Source organism: Bos taurus, chromosome 19 (genome assembly GCF_002263795.3).
Source record: "Bos taurus isolate L1 Dominette 01449 registration number 42190680 breed Hereford chromosome 19, ARS-UCD2.0, whole genome shotgun sequence".
In the NCBI taxonomy this organism is placed as follows: Eukaryota; Metazoa; Chordata; class Mammalia; order Artiodactyla; family Bovidae; genus Bos; species Bos taurus.
Window position 1 is genome coordinate 46126884 of NC_037346.1, and position 27372 is coordinate 46154255.

Genomic DNA, 27372 nt, shown 5'->3' on the forward strand with positions numbered 1-27372 from the left:
ATCGTTCTGTACACTTTAAATCATCGCTGCTGCTGCTGCTGCTGCTGCTGCTAAGTCGCTTCAGTCGTGTCAGACTCTGTGCCACCCCATAGATGGCAGCCCACCAGGCTCCCCCGTCCCTGGGATTCTCCAGGCAAGAACACTGGAGTGGGTTGCCATTTCCTTCTCCAATGCATGAAAGGGAAAAGTGAAAGTGAAGTCGCTCAGTCGTGTTGGACTCTTAGCGACCCCATGGACTGCAGCCTACCAGGCTCCTCCATCCATGGGATTTTCCAGGCAAGAGTACTGGAGCGGGGTGCTATCGCCTTCTCCGTTAAATCACCTCTAGATTACTTAAAATACCTAACACAATGTTAATGCTATATAAAAAGTTGCCAGAGAACTGCAAATTAAAATTCTGCTTTTTTAAATTTCTGGAATTTTCCCCCACAAATGTCTTCAGTTGGTTGAACCCACCAATGTGGAACCTGCAGATCCAGAGGGCTGACTGTAACTTAATCCATGTTGGTCTTTGCTCAGGGAGAGGATAGAGAAACTAATTAAAGTACTATTCATTTGAAATATAACGTGACTCCAAGCTTTTTCTCCTCTAGTAAAACAATTTTACCTAACTGATGGAATTTAACAAGGTGCTCTGCAAATGACACTGAAACCTCTGGGAATGCCCAAGAGCCAAATATGTTTAAAGAAAAATTAGTAAAGGTGTACTGCCATTTAGTAACATCTCCCATCTGTTCCTTCTCCATTCCAACAGTTCCATCCAATCCAGTTACACCTGTCAAAAATCTAGGAATCACCCATAATTACTTTCGCGCTCTCTCAACATCCATTCATTGCATCCAGTCAATCACAAGTCCTAGTCACCCTACCTCCAAATTACGCAGTGCTCTCATTCTTCCCTCCAAAGGCTGAGTCCCCATTGTCTCACCGAGCTTACCACAACGGTCTAACTATTTCCCAAAGTCCACATCCACTCTCCTCTTACAAACAGTAAGAAAGAATCTTAAAAAAAAATATATATATATATATCCAATGATAAACTGTCAACGGTGTCACAAGAGAATTTTAAACCAGAGATCACCTACAAGCCTATCCGTATGACCAAGCCTCTAGCAACCTCTCTGGTCTCATTTCTCATTACTCTCCTCACACTTTGCACTGTTTTCAAAAGTATCAAGCACCCCCTATTCCCAAAGCTTTAGCACAGTCTGTTTTCTCTGATACACATCTCCTCTCTTGTTCACCACCAATTCCTTCTCATCATTCAGGTCTCAAGTTACATGCAACTTGACTTCAAGATACATGCTAGGACATCCCCACCCATCTTAATTAGATGTTCCTAATATGCACCATCTCAGCACTCCAAACTTTGCTTCTATGGCACCCACAACCACTATAAATATACCATTAACTATATGATCACTTGCTTAAATATTTAATTAATCACTCTTTCTAGCCAGTTTACCCACGAGGACAGGGCAGCGATTGTGTTTCTCTTACTCACCTATATAATCCCTAGGACCTCAGGACAGAGTAGGCCTTCAGTACCTCTAATAAACAAATTAATCAATTCCCAAAGTCTCCAAGGTAAAGCTTCAAGGCCTCTCTGCATAGCTCAGTCCCTCCTCCTCTATTTATACAGGACTGCTTAGAAGGCCATTTCCTAATTTTTAACAGTTGCTGGAACTTATAAGGAATACAGAAACCTTCATTTTTAAGACCCTAGTAAAGAACTTGGATCTTCATGAGCTATAAAGGTTATTCTACAAGTCGTGTTCTCATAGTCACCGAAGCTTGAAACTTCAATTATCTATGATGATCCCTCCCTGTTTTACCCATACAGCCTGCTATTAATCCCATTAAATCCATTTCTGCACCATCCTCTGGAATCTTCTCTTTTCCTTTTTACACTACAATTATTACACTCTATCTGTATTACTAGATCTCTAAAATGTCTCCACTCTAGCCACCAAAAAGCCATTCAGCCTCTGTCCTCTGATTATGCCATGCCTTCCTCCTGTACTGACCTACCTCATTAGGCCATAACCAAAAGACAACCTTCTATCAAAATCCTAGCCAACCTTCAAGGCTCATTTCTACTATCCTTTCTTTCCAGTTCCATCAACCAGTTGTGATCCCTTCCTATTTCATTTCTATCATCCAACATTTACTACGTATTAGTACATGCCAGGCCGGAGAAGGCAATGGCAAACCACTCCAGTACTCTTGCCTGGAAAATCCCATGGACGGAGGAGCCTGGTAGGCTGCAGTCCATGGGGTCGAGAAGAGTCGGACACGACTGAGGGACTTCACTTTCTCGCACTGGAGAAGGACATGGCAACCCACTCCAGTGTTCTTGCCTGGAGAATCCCAGGGACAGGGGAGCCTGGTGGGCTGCCGTCTATGGGGTCGCAGAGTCGGACACGACTGAAGTGACTTAGCAGCAGCAGCAGTACATGCCAGGCACTGTTCTAAGTATTCATCTTTATCTCCCATGTCTCCAATACACATCAAAATTATATACTTTTTGTGCACAGAAATTCAGTTTATTTACCTACGACATCTGATGTCTTACATGTTTGTTCATAAGTACCTACATATGACCACTTTAAAAGAAAATAGTTGATCCTTAAACAACACAGGTTTAAACTGTGCACATTCACTTAGATGCAGATTTTTTTCAACAGTTACTATGATCTGTGGTTGGCTGAATCCAGATACAGAGGAAGAGGCTGGGCATCACTAACCCCAGTGTTGTTCAAGGGTCAAATGTACATCACTCAATTTTACAGAATGAAAACACCAATCCGAAGGCAACAGGAAATATCTGGAGCATCTAGATCTGCAGCAAATAAGTAGACCCCAAATTCTTGCTGCCTAACTTCCTGCCTTCAGAATCACACAAGAAGCACTAAGAATAATTCTCACTACCTACGTAACTTCTCAGAAAAAAAGGGGGCAGGGGGAGAAGGAGGAGAAAACACACAAGTTCCTATTTCAGCCACTGGATGTCATATGCATGCTAGCAGAAAAACCTGGGGCATTCAATCAGTGATTAGATTAGAACAAGGTGTTTGGCAAGTCAAAGTTCACTTGGCTCCAAAGTAACTTCTCTAAGAACATAATAGACTTATTTCCACATATGTATCACACCCAGTAAGATATACAATAACCATTTTAATGGATTATGGGGTGGTAAGGGCTGGGGGGACATAAGGTAAAAGAATCAAAACTCTAAGTCAAAGTCAAGAAAGCCACTTTGTTTCAAGGTATTCCAGTGACTCACAAGGAACTTTGCCTCGGATTCCCCAAAAGCAAAAGATGATGATGAGAAAAGCTCCATTGATGTTAAAGATAGAGTTGTCACAATTCAGAGCAGTTTAAGCCTTGGAGATCAATTTTCTCATTTTTATTAGGAAAGTGGTAACAAAGCTAGTCTAAGGTAAAGAAGGGTTAGATGTTAGGCTTCCAGCTCATAGATCTCTCACTCCCATCACTCTGTGAGAGGAGAAGGAACATGAAAATAAGGACAAATCAAGTTGACTGCCATCCTTGGCAACATCATTTGTGCATACTTAACAAATTCAAGCAGGAACTACAACACAAAGCATTCCATAGTACTTAAAAAGCAAAACCTATGAACATGCTAGTAATTTATATGATACCGTGAAGTCTTCATAAACTCCAAAAGGATGAAATTCCTCAGAAATAGAGCAAAGTCACTACAATCAAGACAATCCAAAATTCAAATAACTTAGTTCACTGAACTGAACATCTAGTTTACTTTTACGCAACTCTGATCAGAACAGACTTCAGGAAGCTATCACACAAATGAAATAAAGTTTAGAATAAATTAAACAAACAAACAAAAAACCCATGAAAATAAAACAAGAACAGGGAGAACAAAATGAAGCCAAGAATGAGGCTTAAAAAAAAAAGGTACAACAGTAAGAACCCACAAGCTGTTGATCTAAAAACACATTTAATATCTGGAAAAAATTTTTTTCTTCACAAGTACTTACTACAAAAGTTTGTAAGTACAAGGGTAAGAAAATGAAAACTAAATTGAGCAAAATTGAGTATGGGTCCAGGAATTCAGAACAAAATAGCAGTACGAAACTTAGATATGAAAAGGAGAAATACAAAGAAAAACCAAAGTGCAGAAGAGTGTGGGAGCACAAGCGCATACTCAGCAGTTCTATGATAAACACATGAGGCAACTAAACGCTTTTATTCCTACTTCCACAATTAAGAACCAAACACTGAGGTATTTATTGAAACATACAGCTTCCTTTCTAGTCCCTCATTCAAGATGATGATGCTTTTAAAAAGAATGAAATAATGCCATTTGCAGCAATGTGGACAGACCTAGAGATTATTCATATTAAGTGAAGTCAGATGAGAAAGACAAATACCATATATCATTTATTTGTGGGATCTTAAAATATGAAATTTATTTACGAAACAACTCAACTGTGTAGAAAACAAACTTATGATTCCAAAGGGAGAGGGATAAATTACGAGTCTGCAATTAGCAGATACAAATACTACATATAAAATAGATAAAAAAAAAAAAAAGTCCTACTGTTGTATAGCACAAGGAACTAGATTCAATATCCTATAATCATCCATAATGGAAAATATATGAAAAAAAAAAACCCATATGTATAACGTATAACGTTATGTATAATGGAATATGTACGTACAATGGAATCATTTTGGTGTATACTAGAAATTAACACATTATAAATCAAAGAATTTATACTTCAATAAAAAGAATTTAAGATGATGTTTCAATTCCTGCTCATTCCACAGTGATGTTACTAAACAATAATATAGGTCAAACCCAACGTAGTGCAGAATTTCCAAAGAAGTAGGTACATGTACCAAGACAGGAAGATATATACATAAAACATTTTCAGATGATCTTCTAAAAAGCTTAAAACAAAAAGGTGTAACAATTTTAAACTAAACATAAAATCAGTTAACCATAAAAAATTAAATCAAGGAAAAAGAAAATACTTTCTCTTCTGCTGTGTCATCCAGCTATATTAGAATTCACTAATTGTAAAAACAAAACAGAACAAAACAGTGATAAACATGTAATTCTTGACAATATATAAAACCAATCATTCTGCTGCTGGACAGCATGTGCCTAGGACTTACAATGAATTACAGATTTTTTCTCTTTTATTAAAAAGTTAGGAAAAACACAAATGAATTCTTGGTGAAAGCTTGTAATTTTCAGAGAATCATCATCCACTTGTAATTTAAGCAACATCACTTAAAAACAATTCAAATCTTCTCTACTAAATATTTTCATTATGGCCACCAGACTAAATCTAGTGACTTTATCTCTGACAGTACTTCAACAAGGGAGTGAAATACTAGACAGGCTGTTCAAAGAGGTAAAAAGTTGAAATTCACCAGCTGGGTCAAGCCCCTGAAGACTTAACTAACTTCTTTTTTTATTTTTATTTTTTAACTAACTTCTTATTCTAGGACTCAAGAATTATAAATGCAGTTATGAGATTTGGGAGGGACTTTAAATCACAAAGAAAAGGTTTCTCTGCATCCAAAGAACTTCTTTCTCTTTTTTAATCACAGCGCTGTCTCCACTTTCACTGGCCAGTGGTTGAAAACCTTTTAAATACTCAGGTGGTCAACAAAGAGCCTGGCTAAATACCAACCTTGGGAGTCAATCTGGTGACCTTGCTTAAAACAATAAGTTAAAAGTATTTGCACTTTATTGGTGGCTTTAATTTAAATTCATATATATCATAATTTGCAAAAAGCATATTTACTTGACAGTACTTTTAGCGCCCAAATCGTCCTTACTTTAATACGATCTGAAGCATGGAAATTCAACTTTTAAAAGCATTATTAAACTGATCCCAAGAGGTTTCCTAAAATAATCCCTTTGCTGTCTTTTTAATTTACATCCTTCCAATCAACAAACCACTGTGAGAAGAAGGCCCAAACCTAAGCAGGTGGACTAAGAGGTCTTTTGAAGTCAACAGACTACTACATGATGTAAAAAAAGTTCTCTCATAGGCATTCTGGTTTCACTGGGTTGGAATGTTACCCACAACATTACCAAAACTAAGAAATGTTGCCAATACAATGTCTCTCGAAAACATTCTTATAGATTCTAGATGTTTTTCTTCAAATACACAAGATAAGTGCAGGAAACTTTAAAGGCTTCAACTACACTATCTTTACACAAAATCACTCAAACAGAATATTCAACTGTTGACAAGGTTTCTTAAAACTGCAGTTTATGTAGCAAAGTCAGTGGGAGTAATGCCACAAATATTGGCAAGCTGACTGAAGCTACTAATCCATTTAAGGAAAGGGAACTATGTTACAGCAATGCTCTGAAATGTATTTGCTTTAGACCTGAATATAGAAGTGGACTCTTGAGCACACTAAGCTTACAAGTGATAATGGCACTGGTCTAAAGGGAAAAAATCCAGCACGATTATCCAGATTTTTTTCACTCAAAACAGAAACATAAACCCAAATTTCATACTCAGATACAGTATTATCCATGTTTATAACAAACTGGAGGAAAAAAAAAGGAAATCTACTTATGCTTAGAAGCATAGCTGTCTCAATAGTCTCCAGTAAGTCACCTTTTTATTACAGACAAGGGACAGTCAACTATTCCAACATAGCCACCTACTCCAGTCTTCTCTAGCAATCCAAACTTCACAACATTCCCACCCAAAGAGGATCTATTAGTTAACTCTTCTCCCCTCTTTTCCAACTACTCTTGTTTCCCTCTCTCATGAAGTCTAGATAAATGCAGATCTATGTTTAAGGAGATATACTGTACTTTCTTATCTTAGAACTAAATGTAGGACCAGGAGATAAACCATGTATGTCTCTACCAGGTCCATGTAAAGTGCCACAAAGAGCTTATGGAGAATTTTCCTCAACCCAACACATTTTGAAAATCCAGTAAGAATTTATCCCAAATATGTCAATACATTTAACTTAGCTGAAAGAAAATAAAACCCAAACCTATAAAGGTTTCTTTTACGAAGAGAATCAGGTTGTGACAGAATATCATGCTTGGAGACAACCTACAAAATACTCTGAAGCACTTCCTGATTATAAGTCCTTATTTTTTTTATAAGGAAATCTCAAATGTCAAAACTGAAAACCAGGTACATTCTCTGCTAAAAGCTCAATTAAAAGCAACCATAAATTCCAGAGAACTTAACTAGGTCAACTAAACTTTTGCCCCACTTACTAGAAACAATCTGAAGCCAAGCCTCAGAAACTTACAAAACATCCTACATATGGTTTCAAAAGAAATCTAATTGTTCACTATGAAAGAATGGGTAGTTTTACAAACTAGAAGTCTTCTAGTTTTCTCTTAATAAGATTTCCATGGGAAATTAGCAGCTTTTACCCTACAGCAACACAAAACCAAAAATACCTTCCATTTCTTCACTAGCAGGTATATATGTTCCCCCCCACCCCCACCTAAAATTAGGAAAAAGACAAAACAGTTTGTAGGCACCCATCATACCAAGAAGCCCTGTCTTCCCATGATGGGAATTCACCAAGTCTTTCTCCATAATGAAAACGACATTATGCGTGGTTCTACTCACAGGGGTACGTGGCGCTGCTCAGGGTCAGCTCTGGCCAGTTCTTCCTCTTCGATATCAGACTCTCCTCCTGAACTACTGTCTGTGATGTCGGAATCAAATGCTCGTTCACTGCACCTCAAGTTAGCTATGCCACTGGCTGTAAATCTCTCCAATTCTTCTGAAATTGAGTCACTTTTCAGGAAGTTGCTAAGTCCCTCTGAAGCAGCGGTCTCACTGGCAGCTTTTCTCAATGCAGCTTCGGCCTTTCGAGTCAGCATCAACTGGCTCCGGGGCCTCAAGGATTCCAAGTTTGGCAGCTTGCTTAAAGTTTTCTCTAAAAATCCACCCAGCTGATGCTGTATGTGCCTCTCCACCTGCTTGGCTTGCACAACCTGTAAGCGCTTCTGTAACCTGCGGGCCCGGCTCTCAATGTCAGCCTGCCGCCGCAGTAAAGCTGTTATCCTGGTGTCAGAATCTAAAGCACTGAAAAGGATGGAAGACAGGGGAGGCTTTTTACCCTCTAACTTGACACCCCCCACGTTAGAACTGGAGTCTGTGTCAGGTGATAACCTATTGCTTCCTTGAAGTGCCGGCTGTTCCATGGAATTTACAGAAGATTTGTTTGCAGTGCTATTATTGCTAAATACAGTTGTATGTTCTACATCAAGGCTTCTATGTGGAAGAGTGCAATTGGTCATACCCCCTTTCAAGTCCCCAGACTCAGATGCCACCACTTCACCCCCCTGAAGAGAAGATGAAGTGAGAGCCCGTTTTCCCCCATTAAGGGGACTGGAATTGTCATGATCAGAATGTGTTGAACTTTTAGTCAATTTCTTCGCCAATCCATTTACAGGTGCTTGTGGCAGAGCTGTCTGACCACTTGTATTCATGGTTCTAAGATTTTCTAAGGAAAACTCCAAAACTGGCTGTCTTCCCAACAGCTCAGCTCGGAGTTCATAGGACTGAGATAAGAGAGGGTGAGATTTGAGTACTGTCTGCTTGCTGAAGACACCGTGCAACTTCAGTGATTCCTTTGAGGGAACAGATGTTACATCGGAGCAGAGATAAGATGCCACCAGTGGTTGCAGCTTTCCCAAATCTTCCTTGGTAGGATTATTTCGGAAGTCTAGACTGGGATCCTCTGCAGCAATGGCTTTTCTTTTGGTTCCGTTGGCAGCAATAAGGATGTTGGCGTTGCCGTTATTCTCGGCACTGCCAGGGGACAAAGTGGAGGATGGGGGAGCCAGTTTGAACCGGATATGGTGTGTTTCAGCTGCTGCGTCAGTGAGAGCGGGCGCCATCGCAGCCATTCAGCACAGAGAGACAGGAAGTCCAGCCTCTCCCGGTGCCGAGGCCAGCTCCACAGCCCCTTACCGCCTCCCCAGAGAACAGACTAGAAGAGAAAGAAGAAAAGAAAGTTAGAAATACAAACACATTAGAAAACAACACACATGTTTTTAATACAAACATCATGGAGGCTGTTAACCAAACTCTGTCTTCAAGAGAACACTCAAACCAAAAGGGGAGGGTGTTGGGGCGGGGCCACAACTCTACAAAAGAAAAGAATTCCATCCTTCCTTTTGGTCATTTGTTACCATACATTGAAAGTAGTCACAGACTGTTAAAATCAAATCATCTGCATTTAAAAGAAAAACAGCTTTAAAACTTCTTGAAATTAGTGAATTTAAAGCAAATGTATCAAACTAAACACCAGGAATCAAACAGAAAAGAATTAGTAAGAACTCCTCATTCCCTACCCAAAGTCTGTATGCCAAATGTCTGTACATTTCTGGCCAAAGGATCCAATGTTTGTCATCTTCCCACTTCTCTGTAAGATAGATCAAACTAAAAGTTTTACTGTATCACACCTGTAATGCCAGCTTATTTCATCAATTTTCTTTTTTTCCCACTGTTCTCAGTATGGCCCACCTCTCAAATTAATTGCCCAATCAATGTGTCTCTTTTCTTCACAACTTCTTGAAAGAATAGTTATAAATAGCTGCCTCTGCCCTTCTCACTCTTCTGTAATCTGCCTTCTACTCCTACGGCTCTGGCAAAGGTCACAAGCAATCTCATTATCAAATCCCATGCTCAAGTCTCAGTCCCCATTCTATCTGACTTCTCTGAAGCATGAGGTAGTGCTGACCACCCCACTCTTCTGGAAATTCTTCTTTCCCGACGTCCTTGACAGCAAGGTCCCTTCTGCCCTCTTCTCTCTCAACTCACTTCCTTGGCAACAATCTTGATAGCAATGTGTAAGTCCTCTGGTCACTCAGAAAAACACCTTCAGCTGCACTAATCAACATCCTCACCTCTATGTACCTCAAGCCCCCTGAAGCTCAAAACTGGATTTCTTTTTACTTCTCACCCAGTTTTATCATCTCAGAAAATTGCTTTCACCGAGTAACCCCAGCTAAAAACCTCAGCAGTGTGCCTCTTCTTCATCCCTTTTATTTGTCTGGTCTGAGAGTAAAAGGAAATCTATGTAAAGAACTAAGCCAGCAGGTACTATAGTGTGGCCTACAAACTTCTTGAGAGCTCACAGACCATTTCAGAGGTCCACAAGATCAAACTTTTCATAATAATATTAAACATTATTTGCCTTTTTCCACAGTGTTGACGTTTGCGATAAGGATGCCAAGACAAGTCTGAGCAAAACTGCTGGTACCTTAGCAAAAATCAAAGCAGAGGTACCTAAATGTACTAAGAGCCTCTGGTCACTGTATTCTTTACTCATTTAGTTAAAAAAATAAAACTTTTTTTAAAGGGTTATTACAATGAACTTTGATATCCTTGATGAAATACAGAAATTAGGAACTTTATTAAATCTCCACTCAAGTCTTCAGTGCATGTGTATACATGTATCTAAATATTCTGTGCAATGGAAGGGAAAGTACACATAGAGCACTTCTACTGCTTTAAGAAAACTGAGTTACAAGTTGAACTAGAAGCTTCTTCCATGTAACACTATTTTTACTTGGCAGAACAACTGACAAACTACGATTATACAGACTTGAATAGTGAGCAGACATTTTCTTGCAAATGAACAAAGTGAACCTGTCACTCCAAGGAAACCCAATATGAGGTTTGTTGCTAATGATAAAATCTGAGTTATTATGCAAAAATAAGTATTTTGAAAATGTGTATCCACCACCATAAACTTGGAACATTTCCCCAATACTTAGTCATTTCTGATTAAACAGACTACTGCTGATTATTAGTGAACGAGAACTGGATACCACATAATGAAATGTGTCAACCTTTGGAAGAGCTGCATAACTCTGTTAGTGATCAAATGACCAATGCTCCTTAGAAACTCGTGCATGGGTAAAAGTAAGTGTTAAGACAGACCAAATGGATTAATCTGACAGAGTATGAAAAGCTCACTGATACGGCTTTAAATTCCACAGTGCAGCTAACCTTTATGAACTACTACTCGTCAAGTGTGGGCAGTGTCAAAGGATACGCACACTTTAAAAGGCTACTAAATACTTGTCTCTTTTCCAAACTACACATTTGTATGAGGTCAGATTTTCTGTACATACTTCCAAAACAACATTATCACAACAGAATGAATGCAGAAGGAGATATGAGAACCCAGCTGTTTTCTATTAAGCCAAACATTAGAAAGACTTGCAAAAATGTAAAATAATGCCATTACCACTTAATTTTTGTTGTTCTGATAAAAAGTATTGTCCATAATATGTAATAGGTTGATGATTTTTAAATGAATTACTAATTTTTTTTCCCTTTACTGTGTGGCCGTACTGCCCAGCTTGTAGGATCATAGTTCCCCAACCAGGGACTGAACCCGTGCCCTAGGCAGTGAAAGCAGAGTCCTAATCACCTGATCGCCAGGAAGTCCCAGTAAATAATTATTCTTTAAATTTCTTGAAGTTTCTAATCAACTATTGATAATAACCCACCAAAGTTCTTTGTGGTTTTCGACATTTTTTAAAAGTGAAAAGGGGCCTTGAAATCAAAAAGTTTGTGCATCACTGAACTAAAAGCAACCTCCTCCTCTCTCAAAAAAATGAGGGCAACTTTCAGTTTGGTCAAACATTTTTATCTTTAGATAAAAATCAACACAGGATAGTGAGCCATGTAGTACTACACTAAGACTCTTTACCTTAAGTAAATGACTGAGAACAGTGTTAGTTGTTCAGTCATGTCCAACTCTTTGAGACTCATGGACTGTAGCCCACCAGGCTCCTCTGTCCATGGGATTCTCCAGGCAAGAATACTGGAGTGGATTGCTATTCCCTTCTCTAGGGGATCTTCCTAACCCAGGGATCGAACCTCAGTCTCCTGTACTGCAGGCAGATTCTTCACTGTCTGAGCTACCAATACACTTACACGTCAAACATGTCTACCGCTCTATGTAATTGCCAAAATTTTCTTACTCTAAGCTTGTAATGCCTTTAACAAACAGCCTATATTCATTAAACTAGACCTTCTGAGGATTAGAGTTTCATCCTTATGGACTTGCTGGCATACAGCATTCTGTGTAACTAACTGTTCTATGTCCACTTTTCCTATTTTTGATTTTAAATTTAAAAGTAATTTCTAATGTAATTTAAAAAACAGCTGTATTATTACATTGGTTCAATTGGCAGATGAACCAATGTAATAAGCTCTTTATTCAAAATACCTTGAGTCAATTTAATAATGGGAAAAGCATTTTCTACCATAAACAAAAACCACTATCTGATCTTCCAATCAACTCAATATCCTCGTTCAAACTGATAACAATATACAGTTGGTACTAGCCATGCAAATGGCCACCCACTCCAATACTACTGCCTGGAGAATCCCATGGACACAGGAGCCGGCAGGCTACAGTCCATAGGGGTGCAAAGAGTCGGACATGACTGAAGCGACTTAGCACTAGCCGTGCAAGGAGGCACATTATCACTGTCAGATGGTTAATATGACGAGTGAGAGGAGTAGATGGAGCCTACTGCCCCAAAGCACTACAGTCTGTCTCAGCAATGGCAGGAAGCAGCCTCCCTCTGGGACCCAAGCAAGGACACAGATGTTACACAGCTTCCACAAAACCTATGGAAAACCCATGCTCACCCAGCACACATAAAAAGTGGGTTGTAATTAACATCACACCACAGAAGGTGCTTAAGCAATCAACATTCCAAAGTTATTTCAGAATTATTTCTTTAAAATCTGCAACTAAAAGAAAAATATGCTGACTCAAATCCCACCTCTTTCAATATTTCTCTGACCCTCTGAAAGCACATCTGAGAACTTGACATTAATCATATACGCCTCAAAGGCAAATGTATTTTGCTCACACTCCCTCCTTGGTCTCAAAATCCCCATGGAGTACAATGAAAAGAGCAGTTACTAAACAATGTGTCTCAATAAACAGGGAAGGGGAAAAGTGACATCTTCAGAAGAAATTCCATTCCTAACTCCGAAATCTTTATCTTTCTATATCAAAACTGCAAAAAAAAAAATATACTGGACTCTACACCCGCTTCCCCTCATTGACTTGAAATGCTGTGCCGAGATGCAGTATCACTCCCCAAACCCACCATGCATAGGTAAGAGAGCAGGTACAGGTTCACATCTGGCACCACCCATATTTAAATCATTTAACTATTTTGCTCTCTCAACTTCATCTGCAAATAACAGAACTGACCTCAGAAGGCTGCAGAAATGATTACATAAAATACTTTCAATTACTTAACTTAGTGCTGCCTGGCACAAGAGCCCATTATTTGCACTATTACTATAACCTATGGGAAAAAAGCAAATATTACTAAAACGAAAAACTGTTAAGTAGAAAAAAGGTGTTAAAAAATAAAATGTATACTGTGACCTCATTTCAGTTTTAAAAAGGAGGTGGTAAGATTCTTTTGTTTTTTATTTTCTGGCTTATGTAATGTCTCCACCATAAACACAAATTGCTTGTATAATACAAGGGAAGAAGGCAAAAATAATGTAAATTTTTAAAGAGTCAAAAAAATGTGAATAAGGCAAAATATTACAAAAATGTTCTTAAATTTTATGAGCAAATTTATGAGCAAAATTAAATGAGCAAAATGTTGATGGAAACAATTCCCATCCCACTTAAATCCCAAAAACGTTGTAGTGACTTAACAATTTAGAGCAGAGAGAAACTGTCAAACTTGAGTGTTACAAAAACAGCAGAACACCTTTTGATAAATCACCCTTCTCCAAAGAGTACAAAGCATTAAAAGCTATAAGTAACTTATTAATCCTCATTACAAGCTAAGTGGTAGGTTTCTGGCTGTGATTTTAATTTCCATTCACTGGTGGGGACAGATAGTAAAGTTACATTGTACACTCAGAATAAAGAAACCTAAAATATTCCAACTTTTAGTTCATCTAATAAACCACAATCTGACCAAAAAAAAAAAAAAAGATGGACCTAATGCACCTGCAGCCACTGACATAAACTATGATTCAGCAGTAGGCTTAACAGACACAAGAAGGGCTATCTTATCAAGGTCCTTTAAAAGGCTATGAAAATTTGAACTACCTAATTAAAATTAACAGTGTCCATCCCAGTCCCAAGGAAGCATTTTGGGGACTGGAAGATGTCAAATGGGTTCAGTAAGCAAACACAGTTAGGAAAAACTTCGCTGATGAGATTCACAATGCACTTCATTATGCTGCTGCTGCTGCTGCTGCTAAGTCGCTTCAGTCGTGTCCGACTCTATGCAACCCAATAGACGGCAGCCCACCAGGCTCCCCCGTCCCTGGGATTCTCCAGGCAAGAACACTGGAGTGGGTTGCCATTTCCTTCTCCAATGCGTGAAAGTGAAAAGTGAACGGGAAGTCGCTCAGTCGTGTCCGACTCCCAGCGACCCCATGGACTGCAGCCCACCAGGCTCCTCCATCCATGGGATTTTCCAGGCAAGAGTACTGGAGTGGGGTGCCATTGCGTTCTCCTCGTTATACTGAATACTGCTCAAGTATTCGCACCTCTAACAAATAAACATCTTTTTTCATTATATTAATATTGTGCAGAACACTGTTCTGAGGGATTTAAGTTAGAATACAGTTCAAATACATGACCTCTAAGGCCCCTTCCTGTACGTATGATTATTATAAATGGCAATATAGATTCAAGAACAAACTTCCTCCTAACACAAGTGACACTCTGGAAGCCAAAGTACACCCCAGGACAGAGCTTCTCCACCGCAGCACTACCGCCTTGTGCCGAGTAAGTTTCTGCTGTGGAAAGGGGGTCTCTCCTGGGCCCCTGCAGGTGGTTTAGCAGCATCCCTGGCCTAGAGGCCCGCTGCTCCCTCCTAGAAATTATGACAACCAAAAATGCCTTCAGACATGCCAAATGTCCCCAAGGGGGCAAAATCACACCCCCCAATTGAGAGCCACTCTCTAGAGATAGATTCTGTATCTACAGATGTATATACATACATATACATTTCTAAACATAGATTTCCAAAAATCATACATATCTGGCTGCTTCAAATAGTGCAAGTCACAAACGAACTCCACACCTACAAATGAAAGCCACACCTTACTCCCTTGTAAACTCCCAAGACAGGACTCCGGTTACACAAGAATAAACTGACAGCATCCACCTTGCAACAATGCTGATTAGCTGCCAAGGCCCAAAGGGAAGGGTCTGGACATTTGGGTGGCCAACAACCGCACTTGCACTGAAAACAGAAGCAAAAATCAGATGGGGAAGAAAAACCTGCCCATAATGTGGCTTCTACTAACCTCGTTCCACCATTACCTCATTACTCTGTACAAAGGGAAAAAAGGCACAGGAAGGATGGTTAGAGAAGGGTGTGTGAAGTCATCAAAATTTAAGCTGAAGCTTGAAAGTTAGCTAAAATTTCATTATGTAAAAGGCGGAGGCAAAAGAAGGTAATGGGGCATTCCAGTGAGAGGAAAAGGTATGGGAAAAGCAGACATCCTGGAGGTTAGACGAAATGATCAACTTGTTTGAATTATAAAGCATATTTTAACAAGAGGAAACCCTATAGAAAAAGGTGAAAACGCAGTCTGAAGCCAGATCATTAATGGACAACGTTCAAAAGCCAGTTTTTACTCAGACTTAAAGGCAGCAGAAAATCATTAAAGGTTTTTCATATATGGAGTGACACGAGAACTGTGCTACAGAGAACAGCTGTATAAGATGGATTAAAAGAAAGTAAAAAGTCAAAGGCCAGTGAAGAAGTTATTGCAATAATCTAGACAGGATACAACAAGAACTTACAACTAAGGCGGTCACCACAGCAGAATTGTCAAAGTCTCCTCCAGGCTTCAGAAGCGCCTGAAAGTCTGCAGAAAAGCCAACTAAGTGACACAAATAGGAAAGCTCTTAAGAAAAGAGAAGGTTGTCATTTCCCTCATAATTTCACCTTCTTTAAGATAAAATCCTCCCATTTATTTCTCATAAAGCTGTTCAGGTTGGGAGGCAGGGGGAACCATTTAGGTTTGGTATATCCTCTCCATTCCTAGCAGTACCAATCCAAACCCAGCCCGGGTGTATCAGCTCACACCTAAATGATCTTAACAGCTTTCTGACTGAAGTCTCAGTCCTCTAATCCAGCAGTCCCCAACCTATTGGTCAACAAGAACTGATTCTGTGGAAGACAATTCTTCCACAGACCAGGCGTGGGGGGAGGGGACGGTTTCGCTATGATTCAAGCACATTACACTTACTGTGCGCTTTATTTGTGATCTAAGGCTGCCACTGATCTGCCAGGAGCACAGCCCGGAGGTAGGGGCTCCCTCGTCTAATCCATTCCTTACCTTTTCATCACTTCACTTCTTTACTCAAGAATAGCTCCTAGTACATTTCTCACGAGTCCAAATTCTCCAAGGTGAAACTTAGCATCAAAACAAGTGCATCAATTGGCATGGATCTAGAAACCACCCCCAGATTCAATTCATCATTTCTGCCTATGCTGTTGCCTCTAACTGAAGGCCCTTCTACCCTTTAAGCCCAAAACTTAATACTTCAATACACAACATCTCCACAAAAACTTTTCCAGACTATTCAGACTCACATAACTTTCTTCCTGCTTAAATTGTACAATGCACTTAAAGTCACCACTCAATTAAAATTATCTGAATGTTCCCCTAGTTGTCAATTTGTTAACTATATTTCAAGACTGGGAAAGTCCCTTAGTATCTTTCTTTGCGTGCTCACTAACTTCACCGAGATAGAGTGCCGAGGACACAGTGAGCACTGTGAGCACTCACTGACAGGCTTGCAGTAGTCAGACACCCAGAGGCAGGCTTTTCAAGCATAAGACTGTGCTAAGCAGAGAAAGACGAGGAAATACCAATCAAGAAACTGACACAATTGAAATAATAGGGAAGGATTTGGGAGATGATCCACAGAACAACTTGAATGAAGCAGGTGGTTGGTACACGCACAGCTTCTTGAGAAAGAGAGGGAAAAAGCAGCTTTGTGATCAAGTGCCAAAAGTTACATTATGGAACACACTGGAAAGTTTTTCTTTTACAAATGTAGATTTGTTACAGAATACAAGAGGGAGTGGGAGGCAAATTTTTTTTCATAAAACAAAGAAATAAGGTGGACCTCACCACCCCAGTTCCTAATACTTTCCTATGCCAACAGGGCAGGGCTTGGCTGGAGAATAGATTGTTATCATGACTGCTGTTCACTAACATTAATTGACCTTTTACAGTGTCAGTCTCTGTGCTAAGTGTTTTACATACACATCCTCATTTAATTATCACAATAACAGTATAAGTTGAGTATGTGCTCAGAAGTAGCATGCCCAAGAGCACACCACTACTAAGCTACAGAAGCAGGATTCCAATCCAAACCTGTAAGTGAAAAGTGAAAGTCGCTCGGCCGCGTCTGACTTTTTACCACCCCATGACTATACATACAGTTCATGGAATTCTCTAGCCCAGAATTCTGGAGAGGGTAGCCGTTCCCTTCTCCAGGGGATCTTCCCACCACAGGAATCAAACCCAGGTCTCACTCGTTGCAGGGGGATTCTTTACCAGCTCAGTCACCAGGGAAGCCCAAGAATACCCAAGTGGTTAGCCTATTCCTTCTCTAGCGGATCTTCCCCACCCAGGAATTGAAGATCTCCTGCACTGCAGACAGATTCTTTACCGTCTGGGCTACCAGGGAAGACCCATGCCTATTTTTTTTAGTTTATTTTTTATTGAAGTATAGTTATTACAATGTTGCATTGGTTTAGTTGCTAAATCATGTCCGACTCTTAGAACCCCATGAGCTGTAGCCTGCTAGGCTCCTCTGTCCATGGGATTCTCCAGGCAAGAATACTGGAGTGGATTGCCATGCCCTCCTCCAGGGGATCTTCCCTATCCAGGAACTGAACACAGGTCTACTGCATTGCAAGCAGACTCTTTACCAACTGAGCCACCAGGGAAGCCCAGTGCATTATCATATACTACACATAAGGCTAAGTTTAAACTGGAAGGGACTTAACTGCTAGACACAAGGATTTTAAATTTTAGTCTTTAGAGGAAAGTCAATGAGAAATCCAAAAAACATTTTATTAAAATGCCAACAGCATTTAAAGCTCCACAGCAAGTGTCTATGAGGATGACATGGACCAGTAAAGACACTCTGATCAGGGAATCCTAAGGGGACCCTCACACAGTTGTGAGAGCTGGACCGTAAAGAAGGCAGAGAGCCAAAGAATTGATGCCTTCGAAATGTGGTGCTGAAGACTCCTGAGAGTCAAGATCAAACCAGTCAATCCTAAGGGACACCAACTCTGAATACTCACTGGAAGGACTGATGCTGAAGCTGAAGCTCCAGTATTATGGTCACCTGAAGTGAACAGCCAACTCACTGGAAAAGTCCCTGATGCTGGGAAAGACTGAGGGCAGAGGATGAGATGGCTGGACAGCATCACTGATGCAAAGGACATGAACAAGTGGCAAACTTCAGGAGATGGTGAGGGACAGGGAGGTCTGGCATGCTGTAGTCCACGGGGTCACAAAGAGTCAGACACAACCGGACAACTGAACAACACCATCACACAGGCTGAGAGTGGGTGCTGGGGTCACAGAAAGCTTCCCGGGGGAAAACATCTTAACTTGAAACCTAAAGGATAGGAAGGGTCCTGCATCGGGCTTCCCTGGTGGCTCAGACAGTAAAGAATCTACCTGCAGTGCCAGAGACCTGGGTTCAATCCCTGGGTCAGAAAAATCCCCTGGAGAAGGGAATGACTACCCACTCCAGTATTCTTGCCTGGAGAATTCCATGGAGAGAGGAGTCTGGAGGGCTACAGTCCATGGGTTGCAAAGAGTCAGACACCACTGAGTGGCTAACACTTCTACTTTTAGCATGGCCCATACAGCTACTTTCAACACCTCTGCCCCCAATTATCAATTCCAAAACCAATTCCGGCCCTTCAACATTCCCCATGTGAATAAACCCTGATCCCAATCTCTGGTTTACAATCTACTATAGATATCTAACCTAAACATACACTAATATCAGACAAGAGTAACAGACTACAGTACAGTCTAATGCTGGAGACACTAAGAACCACAGCAGTGTCATCAATGCCAAAGATAAAACAGAAATTAGGTGTGAAGGTAAACCTAGATGACAAAGCTCTGTGTTTTGCCTAAAGGGATCAGGGGAGGCTTCCAGAAAGAGATGATATTCTGACTAAATACCAAGGTTAAACAGCGAGGGTTCGATAGAATGATAACCAGTCACTCCATCCTTAATACCACTGCCTTAGTTCAGAATCTCTTAGGCCTTACACCAACCCAGAACAGCAATACTCTCCCAACTGTTCTTTCTTCCTGTCTCAGCAAGCCTTCAACCTAGTGTTCACTACCAAAATGATTACTAAAAGAGGAGAAAACAGGGGAAAAAAGAGAGGGAACATAAATTCAACCATGCTGTGCTCCTGCTTAAAATCCTTCTACTTAAAATCCTAGTGACACTAGGGTAAGGATGAACCCAAACTCCCACACGGCACTCATCTGCCCCCTCTTACACTCAGCCTCATCTTCCACCTGTCCCCAGCCTAGCCACCGCAATCTTATTTATACTTCCAGGTTCTTCCATGCCCTTGCACCTTTGCTTCTCAAATTTTAGCTCAAGATCACATGCTCTTTAAAGTATTTCCCACTCACTCCAGGTAGAGTTAAGGGTCTCATTCCTCTATAGGATCTAATAAGCATTCACATGGCATCCTGGTCATAATGGAAAATAAAGACCCAATTTTGTCACCCCCACTGACTGTATATTTCTTAAAAGGAAACTTATGGCTTGTTTCCTTTTCCTTGAATCTGCCTGCAATGCAGGAGACCCTGATTTGATTCCTGAGTTGGGAAGATGCACTGGAGAAGGGATATGCTACCCACTCCAGTCTTCTTGGGCTTCCCTTGTGGCTCAGCTGGTAAAGAATCCACCTGAAACGCGGGAGACCAGGGTTTGATCCCTGGGTTGGGAAGATCCCCTGGAGAAGAGAAAGGCTACCCACTCCAGTAATTCCATGGACTCCATAGTCCATGGGGTCTCAAAGAGTCAGACATGACTGAGCAATTTTAACTTAATGGCTTGTTTTATTTCTAACTCTTAGAGGTAGCACTATGCCTGACAGACAGTGGACCAATATATATGTTAGTTAACCTGCATATTCTACAGTAAATGCATCGGATGGAGATCCATTATGAAGTTAATGGGGATGTCTGATCATAAAGTGAAAATCTAACAGGAAGCAGGAACCAACTGAACCTAGGACAGACTTTGTCCACCTCAAGTTCTCGTCATTTACACTGCCAAGCACATGCACTCAGACTGACCAACTTTTTAAGTATACTTTTAAACTATTAAATTTGGCTACATAAGCCTTTGAAGGCATTATCAAAATTTTAAATGCAACTACTCAAACTTTTACCTAGTAACTGCACTTCTAGGAACCTATTCAACAGAAATACTCACAGATACCTAAGAATATATGCACAATTCTTTTACTGAAGAACTGTAATACAAAAAAAAGAGAGCAAACTTTAAAAGATACAATAGAATATTATGAAGTTATTAAAAAAAAAAAAAACTTTATCTTGACATGAAAAATCTCTGATATGTAACTAAGTGGAAAAAAAAAAAAAAAAAGACCAAGCTACAAAACAGGTAAGATCACATTTGTTTTACTTATCACTGAATTCATTTCCTACCAGTCTAGCTCACAAAAGGCAAAGAAGGAAAAATGGACTTTTATCTCATCTCTAACAACTCTAATAATACAAGTGTTTCTGAAAAAAACTAAAATCGAAGATTTCTCAAAGGGGTCCAAGCAATTCAAAAGCAAATACCTTCTTCTCAGGGTGCTGGGGTAAGGGGAAGGTCCCTGACTCAACTCTAGAGATCTCAGTGAAATCGACCCTATCTCTTCAGAATACTGAATTAAAGATTAACTGAAAACACACACACACACACACACACACAAACCCTGAAAAACAGCAATCTAGTATCTTTTGAAATATGGTAAGCTCTTCAAACATCCTCAGTGCTCCATGGTAACATATGAACAGTTTAATGAAACTTCCCTGACAGTTCAACTTATCAGACCAGTATTTCTACAAAGCCTCTATGCTACCAAACAGCAGAAGCTAAACTAATTAGCTTTTCACCTCTATCCCTTCACACCCTCCAGTGGAGGTGCTAATAAGCAGTCACAAAGGCCAAATAGCAAATGAAAGCCTAGATATCAGTTTTTAGCAATTTTTTATTTAATACTCTAACAACAAAATTGTGATTCATCTTTTTTATTCAACACTTCCTCTCTAACTGAATTTAACCAGATCTGACCTTAAGCTGCTCCCTTTTTACAAAGAAATTAAAAGGTGAGAGACTCCATTAAGTTTGATGCCACTTAAGCAACTTTTTCTAAACAAGAGCAGAATCTGCTGTACTTAAAATTCAGAGTGAGATCTCATTTGGGATTCCTGGTTCAAGTAACAAGAACCAGAGTTTTTGATAACATTTAGATAAAACTGCGCTGAATTTACCTCTGCCTTATTCTTCCCTCACTCTTAAAGCTTGGGGAGAAATTGTAATTTTTAAAAAGTTAGAACTAGAGGGGGAAAAAAGGCAAGTTTACAATCAACAACAATAAAACACAAAGTTAAGTAATTCCGTGGGGGCTAGGGCCTTCCAATGTTAAAACTGTATAGAGCTAGCCGAAAAGCTTAGAAAAGCAAGCCTTACAGAAGGTAAGAACTAACAAGTATTAAGCAGCTGTCAGTTCCCAGACACCACTACCCATGGGAGACAAGAATCTAAAAGGTGTCTACCTTGAAGGGCTTCTTGATGTATTGTTTAAAATCTTCATATACAATCTTTAAGTTTCTCTTTCAGACTACTCAAATTTGTTTCTTATCCATAAATATGAACTGCACTCTCTACTTTGAAGAGTTTACTCACACCCTCCATTTTTGCTTTACCTTTATTTGATGAAAGACAACAAAAGCTTACCACACAAACCAAAAAAAACACATCTATTTCAGTCTTTTTGGAATCCAGGCTTTTTGATAAATCAAACCTATCGAGTCATTTTCTCCTATACATTCTACCCTACATCCTAAAAGACTGGCAACACACCATAACGTGGGAACAAATGATAACTGAACTAATAACGGTGACCCTTCCATCCATATATACTGATCTTTTCCTATGACCCACAATTGCAATTGTGGTCCACAATTGCAAGTGACACCCAAAGACACCACTTTCTGTCTTCTCGTGGCCTTCAAATGTTGGTGACCTCTACCACAGTGGAATATTTGTCTTTTACATTCATACTGTCTTTTTTAACCATTACTGTGATTCACTGAGTTTTGATCTCACATTTTAAGGAATGGCAAGTACTGATAAATCTCGCTTTGTGTCATGAATTATTACATTCTGGCAAGAATATTTCTACTCGACGTTTACTATGCCCAGAGGCTAACATACAATTTATTATGATGGAAACTACAATTTAAACACACATCTTCAGAAGCAACATGAAGACTCAAAAACCAGTCTTAATATAGATTTCCAAGAAATAGTTAAAAGTCTTATTTTAGGCAAAGGACATGATCCAAGTACTCTTGGCAGGCCAGGTGTTTGGGCCGTTTTATTTGAGACACCTGCACCTATACTTTTTCATAAAGGGATCAAGTAAAAGAGCCCTAATGTAAAACATGCTTCCGGAGACCTAGAACAGTCTAAACAAAAGGCAAAAACTTACTTAAAACAGAAAAAGAAGGCAAAGAAAAGGTGCTTTAAAACTAAGGAAACCACTCAATAGTAAGATTTGCTCTGGCCCAATCAACTGAAGACGAACCATATACTCAGTCTGCACTAGTCCTTCCTTTCCAAATTCAAGGCAATGGAAAGATGCTGAAGGTTAAAAAAAAGAAAAATATAATAATTAAAAAAAAATTCCCTCTTTTTCCAGGAAGGAAATCACTTAATTTCTGTATCTAATGACTTCACCAAGAAGAAAAATAATAACGCCTACTGAACTCCCCTCTCAAGGAAGCTGACAAATATAAGAGGAATAAGCATTACTCTTTAAACACACAATTTTCAATGATTATTTAGAAAATTGAATACGGATTAGTATGTTTCTTCACAGAATTTTAAAAAATTGCTTTTCTAGTACTACAACAAGGTAACTAAGCTTTACTTAGAAAAGTTCCTCTAACTAGAACCACTCAATATTAAAGTAACTTCTCAAATCAGCTTCATCAACCAAAATGGCCCCATGTTTACAGATTACATGAGTTAGGTTGTATCAAACAGAACAAATCTATCAGCTGTTATTCACTTTAAAATACAATTAAAATCTGTGGTCAATCTATAAAATCCAGAGGAGGTACAGCCACTGGCTACAATGTAGCATGACTAGAAATGGAAGGGTATTGGCAGTGTTTGAAGAAGAAAAAAAAGAGAGTTGTTTTCCTTTCTTCTCACCTTGATAAAAGTTCAAAAGTGAACTAAGGTATACTCATTTTCTAGCTTCCAGAATTTTCCTCAACAGGATAATGATAAGTCATCTAACAATGAAAGTGTGCTCTGCAGGTTTAACCATAGAAACAACATGTGTAGGCAGGAAGAAAATCATATAAAGATTGAACATCTCACCTGCTGTAAAGCACAAAACTCAAATGCTAAAATTCTGAATAAGGCTTTCAGGAAAGATGCAGGAACACTTCTAAATACTTCACTTAAATGGATTCACAAAGGTGAAAGGGCCAAAACCCCCACCATACCTCAAGACTCTCTCAATACTTAACTGATCACTCTTTTAACTGCCTACAGACATAAATTAAAAATACTTATTAAATATATACTTGAATACAGCAGTCCTCTGAGACCAATCATTTTCACCATAATACAGATAGTAAGAATCTTTGTCACATCTGTTTCCCTCCAAGTAGTGCACACTTGAAAATTAAAAAATGAACCACCTCAAATCATGAGATCGCTAACAAATATACCAAATATGCTAAAGGTCAAAGGAACTGCAGACTTTGTTGGATAAACCTAGAGGAAATCGCAATCAGAATTCCATGACTGAGGACAGCTATCTCACATTTATAATACATTTTTTAAATTCCCAAGGGATGAGCATTTTTACCTTGCCTTATTTTTAGGACTACACATCACACTGCACGTATCACATGACATGATGTAACTGTTAGCAAGGAAAATGGCCCAAAACCATAAAAAAAATACATGCTAGAGGAAACCAATCAATGTACACTTAAAACCACTACATTTCATATTTAGTTTTTGAAATGTTTTTAAACTCAGGACACATCTTTTTTTCAAATTGAGAAAGTGGTTAGTAACCTCTGTAGAAACAACAGAGAAATGTATTTGTATTTTATATAATAGGAATTTACCGAACTACTAGGAAAACTGACACGAAGAAACAGATAATAGAACATTCTTCTAAATCTATAGATTAACACTAAAAATACTCGGGATCAAAACCGCAACAGAAACGTAATGAAATATCTTTAGTTAGAAAACAAATTATTACTCAAAAGTGTTCACCATTGTTATAAGAAAAGAAAAATAGCTTCAAATGACACGCCTGTAGACAACTGAAAATTTCTAAATTGGTCAGACAGTACACTAGAAAAGGAACCAAGTATAGCCTATAGAAGGGGGGAGGGGAAACACACCCACTTAAACCCTTGTAAATAGTGGTTACTTTCAACGACCCAAAAGCAGGGATAACACTACAGGCTATTCTGAGCGATGGAAAACATATTCCAATGTTCTACTTTTCATACTTGAAAGTGCTTTAGAAAAGAAAAGAAGTTCAGTAACAATGTATAACTATATCATGATTATGCAAGGCAAAGATTATGTAATTTTACGTTTATTTTAAATGTTATCCAACTGTAAAACTAAAAAAACTAAAATGTTTTGATCTTTCTAATGGGGAGGCGGCAAGTTCTTCTGGGCTACAATTTAAAAATATAAACACAGACCCCAAAACAAACAAAAAAAACACAATGATTGCTAGCCACGTGACAAAGGAGATGGCAACACCAGGATTGTGAATGGAGGTGAGGAAGGCGAGGCAGGACTAGGAAGGTTTCTCGGAACTTTGAGGACCTCAGGATTTGAGTCTCCCGACCCTTAAGGTAACCAAACTCTAGCCCGACTAGTTGTATTGTTAACGCTCTCAAGTAGTTTATTAATAGGTCACGAAAACTGCTCCAGTGACCTCCAGAATAAAGGGGGGGGGGGAACCGAAGAGGAGGAAAGAGAGCAATTTAAAGTGGCGCCATCATGTCACCCCTTCTCCCCTGAGGCAATCAATAAGCAATAGTTAAGTAACGTGTTTCTCCAAAAAACCACACTGGGATCCCGACAACGGAAAACAATAGAATTTTTAAGTAAAACATGCGGGTAGGGCTGGTTATCCTATGGAAAACAATCAAATTATTTGCTGAGAATCAAAAGACCGTCAGCCGGAAAACAGGCCCCCCAAACTCACTTAAAAGCAAATAACTGTCTCTTCCTCTTTAGTTAAAAAAAAAAAAAAAAAACACGTCCGCCTGAAGGAGTCTAGATCGGAAAACGTAAGTGACCTCAATTTACAGGCAACAAAAACAATAAATAAATGAAACAAACAACCATTTCACTAAACAATCAGAGTTGTGATACACACCGTGAAACGCGCAAGATGTGTGTTTCGAGCAGAGAAAGGCCTTTTGCAGTCAAGAGAAGTTCAAGGCGAGAGCGAGAGTTTGTTTGGGTTTTTTGGTTTGTTTTTTTTTTTAACCGGAATAAATCGTGTTCTTAAGGCCGCATTTTTAAATAGAACGCCAAAGGAAAAGCTGGCGAACGAGGCGGCAGCTGGTGGGGAAGGGCCCCCGCACACCCCCGCCCTTGGGGCGACTCCCAGCCCCGGACCCGCAGCGGGGAAGCCCGGAGAGGCCATTTAAAGTTCCGGGGATTTTTCCTGCCCTGCCCTGCCTTTCCAGTTACAACTAACAAAGAGAGGGAGAAATGGGAGCCACAGGGAGAGCGAGGAGAAGGAGAAAGGGCAGCGGGAGGAGGAGGAGGAGAGGAGCAGCAGCACCAGCACCTACCACGTGATGGAAGAGCGTTGCCCGGGCGGATTCAGCCCCACAAAATGGGCGCAGTTTGCAAACAGCCCCCGGCCTGGGCGCCGAGGGCCGGCGGCGGGCGGGGGCGCGCGGCGGCGGCTCCGGCCCGGGCCCGCCGCTCTCCTCCCCCCCGGCGCCCGGAGCCGCCCTGACTTTCCGGGCGGGGGGGCAAGGCGGAGGGGGAGGGGAAGGCGGCGGCGGGGAGCGGCCGCTTTTTCTTCTCTTTCGGGCCCTTTCTCCGGCCTTCCTCGGCTCCGGCGGGGCCTGGGCACGGCCGGGGACCACAACCCGGCCGGGAGGACTGGCGGGCGGGGGCAAAGGGTGAAGCCGCCCCCCCGCCCCGCACAAACAAGCGCCGCCGTCTGCAGCCCGAGCCCGCACCCCGGCCGCCGCCCCCGGACGCCTCTTCCCGGCCGGGGAGCGCGCTCCGGCCGCCCCCCGCACCGCCGCGGCGAGACGAGTCGGCTTCGCTACGGTGCTCGGTTCTCCCGCCGGCTCGGCGAGCGGTGGCGGCGGTGGCGGCGGCACTGGGAAAATGGCGGCCGAGCTTCTTTTCCCTCCCCCCCTTTAATCTGAAGCGGAGGGAGAATGGAGCGAGCGAGCGGGCGAGCGCCGGGGACACGGGGAGGAGGGACAGCAGCGCCTCCGCCGGCTGCGGCTGCGGCGGCGAAGGCCCGCTCCGCCCCGGCGCGCCGCCAGGGGGCGCCCGCCGCGCCGCCCCCGCGAGCCGCCAGGAGGCGCGGCCGCCGCCGCCTCAGTCATGGCTCCCCGCCGCGGCCGCTGTTTCTGCGCCTCCAGCTGCGGAGGCCGCGGCGCCGGGACCCCGCCGCTCCCAGACATGCGGCTGCGGCACGCGGCACTGCGGCAGGCGAGAGCGGGCCTTCGCTCTAGCCGGGATGAGGCTAACCTGAGGCACTGACGCCGTCACATTCCCTCCGCGCTGGGGCTGGCGGGGCCGCGCGCCGGCTGAGGGGCAAGGAAGGCTGACGCGACAGAGCAAGAGGACGTGAGCCAAGAACTGTTTGTACTGGGTAGTAAATAGGCTTATGTCTTGGGCACCACACTATTCCAGGGCTAAACGTGCGCTAAGTCGGGTGGGGAGCTCCCTGACTGGTGAAGCGCTTCCCGCCGCCCTTTGTCCTAGCAGCCT

General features: G+C 41.1%; 1 protein-coding gene across 5 annotated transcripts in view; it reads right to left on the minus strand.

Annotated features, from left to right (window-relative positions):
* KANSL1 (KAT8 regulatory NSL complex subunit 1) overlaps positions 1 to 27372 on the minus strand; it is a 171184-nt gene that overhangs the window by 118173 nt on the left and 25639 nt on the right. For 4 of the 5 annotated variants that reach the window (XM_059878568.1, XM_010816429.4, XM_010816426.4 and 1 more), the window contains exon 3: positions 7623 to 8994. In XM_059878568.1, coding sequence (XP_059734551.1) covers positions 7623 to 8911 — 1289 coding nt within the window. In that variant the 5' untranslated portion in view covers positions 8912 to 8994. Of the gene's footprint in view, positions 1 to 7622; positions 8995 to 26204; positions 26813 to 27372 lie in introns of those variants that run through there. The other variant, XM_005220974.5, reaches the window with a different exon arrangement.